Raw genomic sequence first — 18,644 nt, 5'->3', positions numbered from 1 at the left:
ATACCAAACATTTATTATTATACAGCTGTTCCTTTGAGTCCAGATTCTGTCCTTTCTGTGTTTATCTCTTGCCTCAGGTTGTTCCTGCTGCACAGTAACAGTATATTCAACCAGTGTGGACTCTGCAGCTCTGTCAATGAAGACAGTGCACCATATGACAAGACAACAGACATCACTGATGTGGCAGTGTATGTGAAGTGCAAAAACAGTTAACAGACCAAGGTCTTGAACGTGGTAGACTGTAGGACGCAAAAGGACAAATGTATTGTTGAAATGGTCACCCATAATTCACACGAAATCAATTGGAATCACAATGAATAAAATACACCAAGCCAAAAACGAGCTCAAGCTCTCGGGATGCGGTGGATTTTCTCTGTCTTGTTAGTCAGTCTGGCCGCCTGTCCGTCACCAGCCTCTTCCTCACCAGATTTTTCTGAGCTGCTTGTCTCTTTGTGCACCAAGTCTCCCTCCTCCCTATGAAGCTCTAATTATTCAAGTAAAGTCCAGCTAGCAGTTCACGTTTAATAATTGATTAGCATTTAACGAAAAGAGATATTGATCTCCTCTTGTGATGAAACCACATAGATAAATTAATAACAGAAGAAGAAAAGAAGCGGGGAGGGAGTTGTCAGGCTGCTTGTGGCATCTCGCTCCCTCAAGCACAAAGCGACTTCGACATCAAAATGTCACCAGAACAACAGCTGCTACTCCGGTGATGCTTCTTTAAAGTAAACTTTTGACAACTCTCCTGAAACTGCACACTCGCACACTCATACACACACACACACACAACCCACAGCTTGTCTTTAATGAATAAGACGGTGAGTGGGAGGGCTGGGCAGGGGATGTAGGGAAGTGGGGTTGTGTGAATGGGGGGGCACAAAGTGCTGATATTATGGGAGGAAATCTGTGTGGGAAAGACAGGCAGTCAAACTGTCAGGCGTGAGCACTGAGATGGAACAAAGAGGAACAATGGAGACGATTACAGCGGCGTAGCAGAGTGACAGAGGCATCGTGCACATGGATTAAGAGGGGGTTATGCCACCACACACAGACTCCAAAAACACCAAACCCATGTGCATGATCGATCAATCAATGGCAGAAAGCAGAAGGCCTCAGCACTCTCATTAGGTTTCAGAGATGCAGAGTGAAGACTTCCACACCTGACATCAGCCGAAAACATCCCTACTGCTGCTGCACTCACAGCCCAAACTGGGTTTGATTTATTCTTTCAGTTTTTGATAATATCTGCGGGCTGCTGAGGAACGTGTGAAATAAAACATAGCAGAGACTGACCCAGTGGGCCGGATCAAAGGGAGAAGTAATGCCAGCCAATGCAACAGAAGTGCAAACAAATAACGTCTGTTTTAACAGCTGCCAGATTCACTTCTCCTCTGACCAGTCTCCACGGCCACAGGGCTTCATTTGTCAATGTCAGCTGCCTGGAAGGGGTTTTTAAAAAAGACTTCTACTGCCATCTTCTGGAGGGACTTCTTACATAAAACAACACAAAACTGACTTGCAGAAAACAACTCCCCCCTTAGGTATTATGGTCTGCATTTATCAAGCTTTATTGTTATCCATGGTGTCACTTTGTGAGCACGCAATAAGCTAAGACTGTAAGGATTTTGTGAGTAGTGATGGAGTGTCCCTGTCCTTCAGATGCAGGTGGATGCTCAGTTTAGTCCTGAGGAGCTGGATGTGTCGTTGCGGGGGCCGTTCCTATTGTTCTCCAGTGGACGTCTTGGCTCCCTGCTGCATTGAGCTACATGTACTACACTGCTTTGCTTCTGTCAGGCTGTTTTGTCCTTAGGTGCTGAGCATATTCTGCTTCAGGGGGTTGATAGGTTTGTGTTTCGTCAAGATTCTTCTTTTTTTCAATTACTTCAAGAGTGTATGGAAGGACATAATGACTCTCTGCAAAATACAGCTCCCTGGGTTTAACAGGTTCCAACAGGCTTGATTTATAAATTATGCTTTTTACTTATAAAGTCAATAAAGGGTTGGATTCAAATGGGCTTTTATTCGCCTTTAATTTTAGTTTTTATTTTGTTTTTAGTAAGGCACTTTAGAAAGGGCTAATACCAATACCTATTAACAACTAATAAAGCATCTACTTAAAGAGAGCTTCATTAGGAAATGGTAGCAAGCTCTTCAGATTTTTAATACTTTAATAATTTTTAAAGAGGCCCAGCTGGAATAAAAGAAATAACTACATAGCTACATCGTTACAGTGAATCATAGTAATGCTCTATGTGCACCTTTTTTTCTATTTTTGGTCATTTTTTAAGTACAGAGGAAAGTGAAGGCTGAAAAACCACCTTCCCCTGTCTATACCCTTCTATGTCTGCCTGAACCCCCTACCTGTTGATCTCCTGGTGGAGGACGGTGTAGTGCTTGGAGCTGTGCAGGGCTGCTCCAGTCCAGAATAAAGACGTAATACCTTGCCTATACTGAGTGTGTGTGTGTGTGTGTGTGTGTGTGTGTGTGTGTGTGTGTGTGTGTGTGTGTGTGTGTGTGTGTGTGTGTGTGTGTGTGTGTGTGAGGAGATAGATGAAAGGACGGCAGAAGGGTTTTAAACACTGGGAGACTTTAGTTTTGCTTGCAGGTAAAATCAGCAGTAGATGCCTTATTGACTCTTACTTTCCATTTCTACTGATAGTAGCTCCTTGATGACACTGAAGACATGTTTACAGGAGACAGAAGTTCCAAACAATGCCTTGACAAGTTTAAATCAAGAGAACTCAGTCATTAGATATTGCCCAAAGACACAAATTTATTAATAAACTAGCAAGCAAAGCATTTAAAACACAATGCAAGATACCCATGAAACAGAGGCAGGCATGTATAAAAACCCTAATAAACCATAAGAGTGGACATGGGCAGATAAAGCCTTGCTGATGTGAGTGACAGAGAAAGAAAGAATGATGAAAAGAAGAATTGAGCAGCCATAAAAGAAGGGGCATGACAAGAGTGCACTGAGGTTGTCATTTACACCTATACAATAAAGACATTCTGTCTGGGAGAGCACACAGGCTGGTCTGCTGTACTGGAAACTACTGTACGCAGCAGGAGGAAGAGAAGGTGCTGCATTGTTTCTAAGTGATGCCTCAGGTTATTAGTGTGTCTCCAGATAGTGCTGCGGTCATTACAGCACACCGAGGACCAGAACACACTTCATGCTGGTTTTGGGTTAATAATCTGCCGTCGTCTCTCCTGCAGACAAAACCTGATCTTTCTGAGGAAACAGACAAAGAAGAAGAAACCACACTGTTGTTCACCAGTCAGTGGGAATGGACAATTGGTGGACCAGTGACACTTTCCCAGCTCAGCTCCTGAGGGTCTTATTCATACCCTTCATTTGTCTTGGGTGGATTGCTTGGCTTCCAGATGGCAGCTAAAAGTGTAAATGCATCTGAGAAGCCCTGAGATGGTCTGAGATGGGACTGCTGAAACTCCTTGCATTCATCAGTACATGGTGTTTGGAAAAAGCCTGTGCAGGGTGTTCCTCATGATAACAGCGGCTGAAGTGGCCTGTGACGTCACACAGAAAGTAGCATGCAGCTGTGTGGCTTATCTGATCCCTGATCAGTACAACCTCTCACTGATGAGTCAGAGCCCCTGGAGACGAGCCGGACTTTTTTCTACAGGTCCTGCTTATGTTTATGACTGTGTGAAGGTGCATCAGTTTTTAGATTAACCATCTTCAGGTGCATTTGCAGTGCCCTCTGGAGGAAGGACTGTGAACACATTTCTGATTGAGCTGAGATACATTTACATCTACCTCTTTCTACTAGGAGGTTGTAGGGGGCTTGAGCCAATCCAAGCTGACACTGGGTTAGAGGTGGTGTGCCTTTATTACATAGGGGACAACACACTTGCACTTTGTGGTACAGCTGCATCTGCAGCCAATCACCTACTTCTCATTTTAACCACCAGAGGGCAGACGGAACAAGAAAATACAGTGCAGCATTGTCTCGCACATGCTCCTTAAAGCCACTATTTATAGTTTTTATTTCTAGAGGTTTTTTCTCCTTTATTTTTTTTCTTTACATTTAATTAAATTTGATTTCTAAGAGAGTCTGTGAACTTTCTCCTGTTGTTCTCAAACTCATACACATAAAGCTAACACATTGTGTCCCACAGCACCATTAAGCAAAACAATCAAAAAACAATTATTCAGCACACTGCACTCTCCAAGCTGTGACACTGAGCTGCTGTGTTGATAAATGCATGATAAGCTGCTTCTGTGCAGGTCTGGCTTGTCACCTGCCATGTATCTACCTGGCTTAAAGCCACTACTATTGTAACTGCTTAATTATGTTTCCTCAGCAAAAGATATCCCAGCAATAGCAAGATGTTGCTGGATGAGTCAATTCCCCACCTACAGGCAATAAGGGTCCAGTTTCCCCACCAATAAATATGTGTGTGGCCTGACCTACAGTTACTGTTTCATTAGTATGAGCTTCCCCGGGGAGTTTTAGTGTCCCATGATAGTGTACATGTTTCAGAGTATAGCCACCTGACAACCAGAAACAACATTTAGTCTACGTCTGGATATATGTGGCTGATATGCACTGCCCACATCAAAGCAGGGACTGAAGTTTAAAATTTGCAGCATATATACTCAACTGTTTGCTAACACATTTACCATTTCAACTGTATAATGACACTGGCGGGTAAACTTGAGCAGCCAGAATCCCGCTGGTCAGCCTGAGTATCCCAAAAGAGTTCTTCCAAATGGCCAAAGTACCACCTCCTCCCTCTAGCTAAAGCAAAGCCACTTGCAGTCACTGTGCAAAAGAGCAAAAAAAAATTTCATCACTCCTTAACTAACCCAGGAGCCAGGACACTAAGCACAACAGTACAAATACACCACTCCCTATCTACCTTCTCCAGCTGTTCCTGAGATCCTAAAGCATTCCCAGGCCAATCAGAATATTTGCCTCAATCACACACACACACACAGGGAGGCAGCCAGCCTCTCTCCTGACCCTTTTCTGATGTTATAACCGTGCATCAATTTGTCAAGTGTATGAAAATGATAAAGTACTCAGGATTCAACCGTTTCTAAAGCTCGTGTGTGTGTGTGTGTGTGTGTGTGTGTGTGTGTGTGTGTGCGTGTGTGTGTGCATGTGTATACAAATGATTGTAACACAATGAAAAGGAGAGACAGCCAGCCACATTGATGTGTGATTTTCAGTGGATTTCAGTCACAAATATTTGCATGTAGCTTGATACCTTGAATCCCTGTTATGACCATTTCCATATTACAGGATTGTGAATATAAATGTTGACCAGTACTTTAGCTCAAGGGTATTGGTGTCTGCCTTCAAAAACCCATATCAGTGATCCATAACCCTGGTCAGTATAAATATATACACAGCAGTGGGAACATACTGTGATACGGTGGAGGTAGGGGTTGAGGGAGGTTTGGTCTAACTGTTGTGATTCTGGATTTTTTTTTTTTATCAGTCCCCCAAGAGTGGAATTTTTAGTGTCTTGTTGTCTTGAAGGGCAATTCCAAACTTCAGACTGATTGATTGAATGGAGATGTAGGAGCATGGGTTTTGGTAGGAGGCTTTCTTCACAGGCAGAAGTCAAAGGTCAGGTCGGACTTGCCCATCTTCTGTCTGTACACTGCGTCAAACTTTTCATTCATAGACACTGTGAAGATGTCCTTCCACAGACCCACACGACCTGAAGGGAGGGTACACAGAGAAAGGAAGGACAGTTGGCACCATTGGATGTATGGTCTAAGATATCAGCATGTCCAGAAATGGTCCTGTAAAACAGCCATGCTGGTAAAAACCACAAAAAACCCCAATTGCAGTTCTGCTCTAAAATGTTAAATCTCTTTACAGAAACACTTGTACTAATGTTGTCCTGCTCAAGAGTTGCAATAGTGTTGCTCTTCTTCATGATATAAAACTCACATGAACTGTCAGTACTGGAAAAAGATCTTCTTTGACTTGCTTCAGGTGCAACTTGATGAGCAGTGACTCACCTGCTGTGGCCTGCAAGAGGCAGATCAGACTGACTGCCAGCTGTGTTGCTTAGCCTATAGCACACCAGAGAGCAGACTTCCATGCACTAAAGGGAAAAAACATCAGATGGGCAAACAAAAATAAAACAGGTAACAAAAAAATAAGAACACATCAAACTGAAAAAGGAATGGCAACAAAGTGAAAAATCATAGCAACTTAAGGAATGAAACATTGAAAATTGGTGGAGGATGATGTCTGTGTGTGTTGAAATGGCAAAACAGTCCAGTCTAGGTGAAAGGGGGAACAGCTTGTGAAACTGTTGTCAAGACTCCACTCACTTTTCCCTGTCTAAGCCTGACTTTATCCTAATTTTAATTTCATTATAGTCTATAGTACACACACACTCACTGATTTCTAATGCAAAAATTGCCAATGAATGAAACAAGGCTTGATTTAAAAGCTGCAAAATAGGTATGTTAATTACATTATGCTGTCACTCGAAGTACCTTTTCTACTGGACGCACTTTCTCTCAAATGTTCTCATGACTTTTATCCTATTTGGTCTTACCAAAGGGTTCTTTCCATTTTGAAGCCAGTCTTCATAGAAACTGCATTTGTTGCACTGTTTCATGGAAAATTAAACTGAACTACATACCAGAAGCTTTATGTTTTCCTTGTACTGTTTGATGGTAGGCCAACAGTATATTCTGTTTGCCAAGTGGACACAGAGACTGAAACAATTTTATGCAAGTCTAGACTAGGTGGATTTGGTACTTTGAGGATGACAGTCCACGGTGTCCACAGTGCAGCTATGTACAACGAAACCCTTTGACCTGATAGTTAGCAGACCACAGGAACTCGGCAGTGTTGTGTTTTCTCCTGTTTGCTTTTCCACTCACCTCTGCAGATAGACAGTGCCTCCGAGTTGCAGCACTGCTCGATGAGCTGGTTGCAGCTCTCCACCATGCCCTCCTGCTGAGCCTTGTCACAGGAAACACTCAGGAAACGGGCTAATTGCTCCACCAATGTCCCCAAATCCTGCATAGGTAAGAGTAGAAAAATGGGATCTACAACAATACGAAATCTGCGAAAGCAATAACCACAAACAAATACAAAAAAAAGCCTCCCTTTTATTTTCCTTAATAGTACCAAGACGGTGATTTTGTTTCCCCAGTCAGCATCCACCCACAGTTCTTAGTGGCTGTTCCCAGAACATACAGTGCTTTGTGCTTATGTAACATACATATATGTGACTATAGCCATCATCTAGAAACAGTTTAACATACCTGCTTTCAGTTTACAGACAAGGTTTTATATACAGGCAAAATTGCACGTGTGTGCTGGAAGCAAGGTCATTTAGAACAGTGAGACTGGACCTGAATATTAATGCTACAGGTTGTGAAAGAATGAGCTAAACAAGGCTTAAAAGCTCTGTTGACCTGCAGGCATCTGCAGAGTCACATCACCAGCTGATCTTTGTTTCTTTAAACTTCTGATTTGCACAGCTTAAAATTCAATTCCATTATATGTTAATCATGATAATTTAATTTTGGTTATGATGTTACCTTGTACATGTCTTCATATTTCAAGAACAGGACATTAGAGTCCATACGGTGCTCCCAAAATTCCTGAACATGTTCAAACCAGGATCCATACCCCACTATGAGACAGAGACACATACAGCTGAATGAATCATGCTCTGCAGGAGCTGTGTGAATGGAACATCATAGAAAGTCACAGTGTCCTATTCCTCCAGTAACCTACATACTTACATTTGTCATTCATGAAGCGCCTGCAGAACTCCTGGAAGGTTCCTCTGTAGCTCATGGTCCTGAGAGAGCGGTGGAACTGGTAATAGGACACCACCAGGTCCTTAGGGTTCCGAGCCATGTATATCACCTGGAAGAGAACAACAGTCAGAAACAGAGTTAAAGCACAATCCACATCAATTTGGCTATTAGAAGGCTGAAGGCCAATAATATGTGACAGCTACTTTAAGAAAATAGCTAATAACATTTAAGAAACTTACTTTGGCCTCTCCATTGTGCATGGCTGTAGGGAGGAATCGATAGGGAAGATGGCTTTTGATCAGGCGAGGGGATGTCAGCTCCTGTGGAATCATGACGAAAGTCATTACTGGAATCTGTACTCTGCCATCATCAGTCCAAACTTCCTTACTGCTGCAAGCTATTTCTTCTAAAAAAGCTTGCATATAATCAGTTACTCAATTTCTTGGAAAATGCTACAAAGCATTTTCTCAGCATTTTTCTACACAATCGCCACTTTGTAAAGCAGGCTTTCCACTACAGTCCTGTTGTCATTAGGGATTTTCTTCAGATTTTGAAAAGCTCCCGTAGAGTCACAGAAGATGGCCTTTAAGTGTAGCATCAGTGTTAGTGATAAGTTAAAGGTGTAACAGCTTTTTATGCCATCATAAGATTCCATCCTTTTCACATTTAAGCAAGGTGTTGGTTTGTCAAAATGTAAACCGACAGTCATATGTTATTTGCTAGATAACAAATACTTTTTTAAAAGCCCCCATAAGCTCAGGCCTCCTGTAGAACTACAGCAATGAATGCTACCCAGGTCTCAGCTATGGTACTGTACCTGTATAATATCCAGACCAGGCTGAGGGTACTCTAACACAGGCAGCTGTTCGTCAATGTTCATAAGGCCGATCTCATCTGGGTCTGCTCCCTGGCTCACTAAATACACCACCTCCTGAAGCAGACTGGTGCCTACGACAAGAGATGACAGAGGACAATCAAGAAACTGAATGAATGAAGTGCATGTGATGTACAAGTGGGGAGCACCAGAAAAACCCTCACTGCGTGTTACAGAAGTCATTTTAGTTTAACACAGGTATTCACACCGGCGTCAAGTGTTCCTTTGGTTCATTGTGAGGGAAAGCACAGACAGAATTCAGTTACTGACACCAGCACAGAGAGCTTGCCAGCATTCTGCTGAAAAGGGTGACGTGAAAACACTTTTTCAAGGAAAAGGACTGTGTGTATCTGTGTGGCCTCAGGGCTTACCACATATGGGCTGGAAATCTAAATCAGTTTCTCATCAATTACTTGAAAGACCTTTCTCATTATAAAAGTTTATTTCACTTTATTACCAGTTGTGATGTTTTCTGAATTCATTCAGTTGTATGTGACATTTAAAAAAACATCATCTATGGCTTACAAATTGAAATAACAGCCAAAACGTATTGAGGCCAGGGACAAAAAAATATCTCAAGGCACTGCGTGCGTGGTGTGCTATGAATAATGTTACAACCCTAATAGCTTTTCAGTAGTTTCTCATTATTACCAAGCTGGACTAATCACATGCTGTTTGTATTTGGACTAACCTTTTGATTCAGCCCAACATCCCTACCATCAGAATTCTTAATCTTTGAAGCTATTAAGAAGAAGAAGAAGAAGAAGAAGAAGAAGAAGAAGAAGAAGAAGAAGAGTATTTTATTAATCCCCAGGGGGAAATTCAATTATTACAGCAGTTATTGAAATTTAAAGTTATTAAATTGAATATTATTAGTATATTAATAGTAATTAATAAAGTAATTAGTGTTTGTGTGTGTGTGTGTGTGTGTGTGTGTGTGTGTGTGTGTGTGTGTGTGTGCGTGTGTTATTGTTTATATTGTGGAATTATAGAGTCTTATGGCCGTGGACACAAAAGACTTCCTGAATCTCTCAGTCTTGGCTTCAGGAGGAATTAGTCTGTGGCTAAATGAACTTCCCATTCACCACAGTTCTTCATGAAGTAGGTGGGCAGGATTGTCCAGTATGGAGTTGATTTTGTCTATCATCCTCCTCTCTGCCACAGCCTCCAGGCTGTCTAGTTCTAGTCCAATAATTGATTTTTACTTCCTGATCAACTTGTTTAGTCTGTTGGCCTCACCAGCCTTGATAAGATAAGATAAGATAAGATAAGATAAGATAAGATAAGATAAGATAAGATAAGATAAGATAAGATAAGATAAGATAAGATAAGATAAGATAAGAAAACCTTTATTTGTCCCACAATGGGGAAATTGCATTGTTGCAACAGTAAGTACAGTACACAGCAGAGTGCCAGAAGTAGCAAGATGTGAGATAAATAAGAAATTAAAATATTAAAAAATACTAAGTGGAATAAAACTATGAAGCTACCAAAACTATAAGTGTGTGGATATGTGCCTATGGGTATGTACCGGCTAAACTAGGCTAAACTAATGTTGCTTCAGGAGATGCCAGTAGACAGTTAACTATCTTAAATAATTGTAAGTTTGTTTTTAATAATTTGGTTTTGGCCCCTTACTTCGAATGAAGGACAAATATAATCCTATACCATACTATTCCATTTTGGACAGAGTATAGCAAGTCTTAAGTTTCTTAAAGGATGAAAATATGAATTGCCTTGCAGTTAAGACTACATATAACTGATTTGGCAGGGTTGTCAAAGTTTTTAACCTACAGCTCAGCTGTCCAGTATGGACTTCCATAAAGCAGCGGGGGCAGATAATATTAAATTAGGAAAGAGGAAATACTGGTAAAGTAGGCATTGAAGTTTCTGATTTGTGGTGTATATGAAGGCAAAGGTGCAAATGCAATGGATCCTACACGTTGCTTTTATTAGATTCTCTCTACCTGAGTTTGGTTACCTGTAAAATATGTAATCTGCATGTCCAAGCTTAACTAATTCTAATAAACATCATGATGAAGACTAATATACATCATTTGCTTTGTGCGTGTGTGTGCCGTGCAAAGTTGTGCTGCCTGCAAAGAGACATGATTGAGCATATGACTGATCTCCCAGCACCCATAAATGCACGGCTTTCCTAAGAAGTAGAGGGACTCTACCCCTCCTCCCAAGGTTTATAAAAATTTCTTAATCTCATTGGCCAAGACAGGCCACATGTACGCCAGTGGCATCATAGGTCTGCAACATTCCAGCAATGAGGTCTACCATGTGCTTTTTTTATTTCTCTGCACCAGAAGACCAGACACACCAGCACAGAGAAGAGTGAGAAAACAGAGAGACCTAGAATCTTCAGGCTGTTTTTGATTGTTTCTAGAAACATCCAAGTTCTTGTATCCTGTATCTTGTTCATTTAAGACAACCAGCCTTGTTTACAGCTTGGTTGACATCTATTTCTGCCTGTATGTCCTTTAAAAGGTGTCACCACATTATAGAGTACATGTGTCCCCATCCTCAAAGTTCCTTTAAAGGTGAAACACAGAACACTGGGATTTTCAAGGTGTCACATTTTAACATTAATGTGGTGTGTCAGAAAACTACAGTGAAACAGAGGAGTCTGTTGTTAGCCTGGTCATTAGGAAGCCAACAAGGACAGCATGTTCAGATCAGGCATATTTGTTTGCAAACACGAGGGAACATTCACTTCTGGAAGCACATGTTCTTAGTGGCTGTTCCCAGAACAATGCGTTTGATCCATTTCTGCCCTTAACAGACGTCACTTTCTCAAAGCCTGTAAAACTAGTTTTGATATCAGACCACCATAACCTGGACATGTCTCAATCTACTTTTACTCACTAATACACACTTTTTAGTTCAGCTTTTTATTTGTATTATTGTAGAACATCATGCAAAAGCATAATAAAGATATGTTTCTCTCCTTTGGCCAAACATCAGCAGATGACACAACTTAATGAACAATTAGCCAACCAGTCAACATGCAGCTTCATCAAATGGATGTATGACATTTATTAAATATGACTCATCTGGCAATGTATTGTTATTTGGACACTCCACAGTCAGCAGTAAAAATCTGCTTGCAAGGCAAATGTTAGGGTTGGTGGTTGTGTGTTCTCTCTCCCTCTCCATTGCAGTAGAGTTGGTGGCAAGAGGTGTGGCTGAGTGGCTGATGAGACACAGCTGTATCACGTCAGCTCATCAGGCTGTCTACTTAAGCACCCTGCTGATCCCCTTGAGTTGTTGGAGGATTACAGTTTGTGCTTTGCATGTCAGGCTTTGTGTTTTCAGTTTAGTTAGTGAGTTTCTGTTAGTGTATGCCTTCAGTCTTCTGCTAGCTTGTAAATAAATTGTTACACTTCTCTTTTGGGTCCATGTTGCCAAAACCGTAACAGAATCTTCCTACCACAGCATGGTGCCCACAGATATTGAGAAAAATTTGATCTGCTTTACACCTGCTACCAGTCAAATTCTGTATTGATTGCAGTAATAGTAGTAGGATTTAATTTTAGTCTTGACTTTTAGAGCAATACATGGACAAGCCCCACAATACATCTGCGATCTCTTAACCCACGTCCTCTTAGGGTCGACTCAGGTCATCAGATAAAAATCCTATTTCTGTGCCCAAAACATGGTACAAAACTAGAGGTGACCTCCTGTTCCACTCAATCGCTCCTCATTTGTGGAATGCACTACCAGTGTCTTTACGTCTTACTGATTCTGTTGACTCTTTTAAAAAACAGCTAAGACACTGCTTTTTAGACAAACTTGAATAACTTGTATTACTTTATTGATATGTTTTATGTTACTTTATGTATTGTAATTCTCAGTTGTCTTATTTGCCCAATTTATTTATTTATTTACACTTTTAGTGTAAAGCATTTGTGATTTTATCGGTGATAAGTGCTATAGAAATACAGCTTATTTACTTACTTAAAATGAAGTAAGCCTTGTCAACATAAGGCACTTTACATGGTGTGGCCCTGCAAGAAACAAAAGACTCGCTTCCTGACATCTTCACCTGCATTGGTCAGCTTTATAACCGCATGGAGCACCTACCCTCCCTGAATTCAGCCTTGACCTCAGCTCCTACCCTAGCCTCTAAACCAGCCTGGAATGCCTCTCCAGCCAGCCAGCCTTTGCAGCATATCCTCTCACATGAGCCTCACATTCCCATACCAGCAAAGTGTTCCGGTGATTTAGGAACCTCCAGTCAGTTTTTCTCTAGTCTCTAAACAACAGCCACTCATGTATTCCTTTGACAAAGTTAAGATCGCATTTGTTATGAGCTCTTCTGTCAGATAAAGCAGCTGCTTGTGCTGTAGCCCTTAATAAGTCCCCCATTTGTGATTCTTATGAGTTATCTGCAGGGCTGTATACAGGCTGGCCACAGAGAGTGGGTGGAACGACAAAGCCTTAAAGGGAGTTTTTTGTAAGGGATTGAATGAGGAATTGAAGGATGAACTAGCAACTAGAGATGGTTGCGTCTTGCTAAAACAATTAATTTCCTTAGTGATCCATAAGACAATCGACAGAGAGAGGCACAGGGAGAAAGGAGGGCAAGAGAGGCTGAGTACTACTTGAGTTACAATGGTTCCAGTCTTATTTATCGGACAGATTCCAATTTGTTCATGTTCGTGATGAACCTTCCATGTGCACAAAAGTTAGTTATGGAGTTCCACAACTTTCTGTGCTAGGACCGATTCTGTTCACGTACTTCCTTTAGGCAATGTTATTAGGAAGCATTCTATTAATTACCACTGCTATGCAGATGATACTCAGCTTTATTTATCTATGAAACCTGATAACACAAACCAGTTAGCCAGACTTCAGGCATGTCTAAAGGACATAAAAGCCTGGATGACCAGTAACTTTCTACTTTTAAACTCAGAAAACAGAAGTTATTGTTGATGCCGAAAAACTAGTTCATGCATTTGTTACTTCAAGGCTAGATTACTGTAACTCATTACTATCAGGATGTCCCAGTATCTCCATAAAAAGCCTCCAGTTAATCCAGAGTCCTGACAGGAACTAGCAAGCGAGATCATATTTCTCCTATACTAGGTTCTCTTCATTGGCTCCCTGTAAAATCCAGAATAGAATTTAAAATCCTTCTCCTCACATACAAATCCCTTCATGATCAAGCTTCTTCATACCTTAACGACCTCATAGTACCATATTATCCCAACAGAGCACTGCGCGCTGAGAGTGCAGGTCTATTTGTGGTTCCAAAAGTAGAATGGGAGGCAGAGCCTTTAGCTATCAAGCTCCTCTCCTGTGGAACCAGCTCCCAGTCTGGGTTCAAGAGGCAGACACTCTATGTAATTTTAAGGCTAGACTTAAAACCTTACGTTTTGACAAAGCTTATAGTTAGGGCTGGTTCAGGTACACCTGAACCTTCCCTTATTTATGCTGCTATAGGCCTAGACTGCCTGAGGGACTCTCGATCGGTGCACTGAGCTCCCCTACACTACACTAACTCTGCCCTCCCTTCCCTTCCCTTGCCCTCCCCTCTCCTCCTCTCCTCCACCCTCACATGTATATTCCACCATTGAATGTCACTAACTTTGTGCTCTCTTTCCCTCGCCAAGTGTTTGCTCATAAGGGATTTCTTGGGGGTTTTTTGTTTGTTTTTTGTAAAGTGCCTTAAGATCATTGTATTGTGATTTGGTGCTATACAAATAAAACTGAATTAAAATTAAATTGAATTGAGTTCAGCATGCACCAGCATCTGCATCTGCACTGTCTCTTCTGTAGAATAAGGAGCCCATGCAGCTGGGGAGTATTCGTCTCATGCCAGAGGAGGGACAGTGTTGGAGACAAGGAAGACTGTCTATACTGTGGTGAAGCTGGTCATCTCAAGACAAGATGCCCACTTCAGGGAATAGACGGGCTCACCAATATAAGAGATGGTGTTGGTAAGGAACTAGAAGGTACTGTCTCTTTATCTCAGATCAGTTTGACCTTAAAAGTTTTAGCTGACTGTGGGACAGATGATAACTTTATTTATTCAGGCCTTAAACAGATCCTTCATCCTCCTGAGACCATAGACCTGTCCTCAGTCCCATCCGAATACCATGATCTTCAAAAGGTTTTTAATAAGAGCTGTGCACAATTTCTCCTACTCACAGACCTTATGACTGTGGTATCAGGTTGCACCCACGGATCCCCTTACCAACCAGCAACATGCGCAGTCTCTCTAAACTGGAAAAAGGCCATGGAAAGTTACATTTCAGAGTCACTAGCAGTGGGTATTATCCGACCTTCCACTTATGGGGCTGGATTTTTATTTTGTGAAGAAGGTCTAAATTAAATAACTGTTAAACAAATACCACTTCCACTCACCAATTTCTGCTTTTGACTTCTTCCATCACGCCATGGTCTTTACTAAGCTAGACTGCTTACCATTTGGTATGCGTAAAGGAAGGAGTGGGAAGACAGTGTTTAATATCCGTCTAGGGCATTTTGAATATTTAGTGATGCCTTTCGCTCTTTGTAATGCCCAGCAGTTATCCAGTGTCTAATCAATTACATATTACAGGACATGCTTAATTATTTGTTTGTATATTTAGATGAAATTTTAGTTTGTTCCCTCTCCCAGCATAAGCATGTGTAGCATGTCTGTTTGGTTCTCAGAAACTCCTCAAGAACAGATTATTTGTAAAACCTGAAAAATGTAAATTCTGGTAATGTAATGTAATGTAAATTCAGATCTCATGTGAAATTCAGGTTGAATTTTCATCAAGAACAGTGGGTGCTGGTCCTGAGTCGGTTTAATTTCACAATCTGCTACTGACTGGTTTCTCAAAACATCAAGCCATATGTCTTATCCTTTTCATATCCTTGGAGGGGAAGGCAGAGGACAAGACCATCCTGCCTCCGGCATTTGTGGTTGGTGCAGGCAGATGGGAGAACCCTGGTCTCACATAGTAGTGGATTTTGAAACTAAACTGCCTCCCTCTAGTAATAATACTGTCATCCTCACTATTGTAGATAGGTTTTCAAAGTCAGTACATTTCATTCCTCTCCCTAAGCATCCCTCACTTCTTGAAACTGCCAATCTCATGATGCTGCATGTGTTTCAGACAGAGGTCATCAGTTTACAGCACAGGTTTGGAAAGCATTCTGCAATGCAGTGGGGGCTTTGGTGAGTTTGTCTTCAGGACACCACCCTCAGTCCAACAGTCAGACTGAGAGGGCCAACCAGGACCTTGAGACCGCCCTTCACATGTGACGCCACCGGTCACCCTGCTTCCTGGTCTACTCACCCCGTGGATCAAGTTTGCCCACAACTCTCTGATTAGCTCCGCCACAGGTATGTCTCCATCAGGGCTGCTAATGGCTTTCAACCCCCTCTCTACCAACCAAGGAAACAGCAGTAGCGGTTCCATCCCTATGAGACCACCCTTCGCTGTGCCCATTATGTCTGCCAGGATACTGAGCTGGACCTCTCTTGAACAGCTGCATGCAACCAACAGCTGGCGGACCGCCACCATATCCTTGCACCTGACTACAAGCCAGTTCAGAAGACGTGGCTGGACTCTAAGGACTTGCCCCTGCAAGTAGAGTGCCACAAGCTGTGTATTTTTTGTATGTGAGTGTGTGTGTCCTCTGTCCCTCTATCACATCAGCACATCAGGCCATCTACTTAAGCCTCCAGCTGTTCTCCTCTCCTCCAGTCTGTGCTCTACGCTTCAGACTTTGGCTCTTGAGTTTAGTGAGATTTTGTAGACTAGTGTATGCCTTAGCTTCTGTGTACTTTAGTCGTCTGCTACCTTGTAAATAAATCATGACTCTTCTCTAGCCTCTGTGATCTCTGCATTTTGGGTCCAGGCTCCCAAAACCATAAGAGCAAACATTAAACAGGAAGCAGCATTGTCTGCTTTACACTGGTGTTTATCTTCTGCTTTCCCTGTGTTATGTAACAGAATGTTACATTATACAGTGCCGTGATGCAATTGAGTCCATGCAGTGCTGCTGTATTAAAATCCAATAATATAACCCCTCCTACAAAAATCAGATTCAGACTTGTGAATAAGACCCCCCCACACACACACACACACACACACACGTCAGAAACTATACTGCAGTCAGCGCCTCTAGGCCTCTACTGTGTAGTATGTCCTAATGGTACACACATATATGAAAACTGCACTGATGCATCTTCCTGATGTGCATTATGCTGCACATTTTCTCTTTAAGTAAATTTAAGCCTTAGCAGTGCTGAAACCTTATGAAGATATAGACAGATGTGAGTTTTCCAATGGGAATGGTTAAAATGCATTCATTTGTCTAAGTTATAGATCACTGTTGTATTGTATAACGAATTAAGTTTTTCCACATCATTAGTTATTTCGGGATTCCACTTGATGCATTTTGCCTTTTGATGAGAACTAAGAGCTGACATTCTTCCCTTAGTTACGTGTGTAGTAGCCATGCTGCACAGACTCTGAACAAGGAATTTAATTCTAATGACAATACTCAAACACCCCTATCCCTTCTGTGCGCACTGACACATGATCGGACCCACCCAGAGTACATTTGGGCACCGCGCACGGCAGCCGGTCTGCAGCAGCACTGCGCAATCACGCTCCTTGCTGGATGTAAACATTAACTTGCAACTGCGTATTGCGTGGGAGATAACAGTGTGGAGGCAGACTGCTGGCACTACAGCCAGGCATGAATCCACCGATGTTGTTTGACTCAATTTCATGGCATCAGATTTGGCCATACACGCTGGGATACCGCTTGCAAAAGCTTGGGAGAGGCCTATGAAATATAGTTCTGCTGCACAAGCGCAATAGAAACAGACATATTAGACAACTGTGACCCGCCCAGTGGAATTAGGCCTAAATATGAACCGACCTGATATGCAACATTAATGATGGCTGACCTGTAGTTATGAGAAAAGAAACCAAGCTGGACACTAGGCTCATCTCAGTTTTGTTTATATTGTGAAACTTTGATCATTACAAAGGAAAGCTGCAGCAGAGAGCAAAGACAGCTAAAGAAATGTGCAGCGGACACAGCAGAGGGTGCCGCAGAGGCTTGTTTACCTGACTTTGGGTAGGTAACAATCCATATGTCGCTACTTCTCAGGGAGAAGTTGGCGATCTCCTCCATCTTCCCTCTGCAGAAGGGCGGCAGCCGCACTCCATCAAACTCGAAGTATTTACTCTCAAACTCAATCGGTGTGCTCGGCGTTTCTGCCTCGCTCTCGGCCATCGTCGAAACGAGCCGCCAGTGCAAGAAGAAGAAAACGTGCACACCCACACGAACAGTTTGCTTCGGTGAAATCAAATGAAAGGAGGATGATGATGATGGTGATGATGTTGATCTGAAACGCCGCTGCTCGTTCACTTCGGGATAATGAAGCTCGCGGTGGATATTGCTCAGCAGGAGTTGACCCACAGCCAATCACGCAGGAGAAAAGTGATGTAATGCTCGTACACGAGGACCAGCATCAGGACCACTCTTACCAGAGCGAGGATGCGCGCACAAAGGAAGAATGCTTCCCACAGCCTCATTTAAACTATTACCCTAAAGCCAAAACCAGTAGGATACTATAAGACCTCAGGCACGAACGCGATTTCAGGTTCTGATTTATATGGGAAGAATGTGGCATTTAGACTCTCGGTCTTCAAATACAGGGTACAAGCTCGTGACAATTTATTCGTTAAATCACACTTTTGACACCAAAATGTTCCAATCATGGACAGTAAAAAATGTATCTCATGAAAATAAGTATAAATTTCGCGATAGACACCCTGTTGGAGTGCTGATATCGGGGTAGCGATAGTTCTGACAGCCTTTGAATGCATCCCTAGCCATGGCCCCTCCCCTCACCTCCCTATATACAGCCAGTTTTTGACCTGTTGAGTGTTCTAGTCCGTTTCGGTCCGTGGAGACGCGGAATCATCGGTGGGGCTTCCCCACTCAGGGTGATCTTTCCACTGTTAG

General features: G+C 42.2%; 1 protein-coding gene across 2 annotated transcripts; it reads right to left on the bottom strand.

Moving 5' to 3' along the window:
- Positions 1-2,878: 2,878 nt before the first annotated feature.
- sult4a1 (sulfotransferase family 4A, member 1) lies at positions 2,879-18,024 on the bottom strand. Of its 2 annotated transcripts, XR_003296924.1 has the most exons (8): positions 17,741-18,024; positions 8,595-8,725; positions 8,017-8,097; positions 7,760-7,886; positions 7,553-7,647; positions 6,887-7,025; positions 6,008-6,093; positions 5,570-5,700 (listed from the first exon to the last, which is right to left on the bottom strand). XR_003296924.1 is itself a non-coding variant. In XM_026327097.1 (7 exons), the coding sequence occupies exons 1-7, from the start codon at positions 17,907-17,909 to the stop codon at positions 5,588-5,590; spliced, it is 855 nt and encodes a 284-aa protein (XP_026182882.1). In that variant the 5' UTR covers positions 17,910-18,024; the 3' UTR covers positions 2,879-5,587. The 2 variants fall into 2 exon arrangements, 1 of the variants encoding a protein (XP_026182882.1); XM_026327097.1 differs by lacking the exon at positions 6,008-6,093 and having other exon boundaries at positions 2,879-5,700.
- Positions 18,025-18,644: the final 620 nt, after the last annotated feature.

Source organism: Mastacembelus armatus, chromosome 23 (assembly GCF_900324485.2).
Source record: "Mastacembelus armatus chromosome 23, fMasArm1.2, whole genome shotgun sequence".
NCBI lineage: Eukaryota > Metazoa > Chordata > Actinopteri > Synbranchiformes > Mastacembelidae > Mastacembelus > Mastacembelus armatus.
The sequence above is the reverse complement of the archived record's forward strand: the minus strand, read 5'-3'. Positions and strand labels throughout refer to the sequence as shown.

Bases quoted from the DNA above. Each gene is read 5' to 3' on its own strand.
- sult4a1 (XM_026327097.1), bottom strand. From the start codon at position 17,909: ATGGCCGAGAGCGAGGCAGAAACGCCGAGCACACCGATTGAGTTTGAG. The intron at 7,887-8,016 runs GTAAGTTTCTTA...GTTCTCTTCCAG, and splicing joins TGCACAATGGAGAGGCCAAA to GTGATATACATGGCTCGGAA. The intron at 7,648-7,759 runs GTAAGTATGTAG...TCTGTCTCATAG, and splicing joins GCGCTTCATGAATGACAAAT to TGGGGTATGGATCCTGGTTT.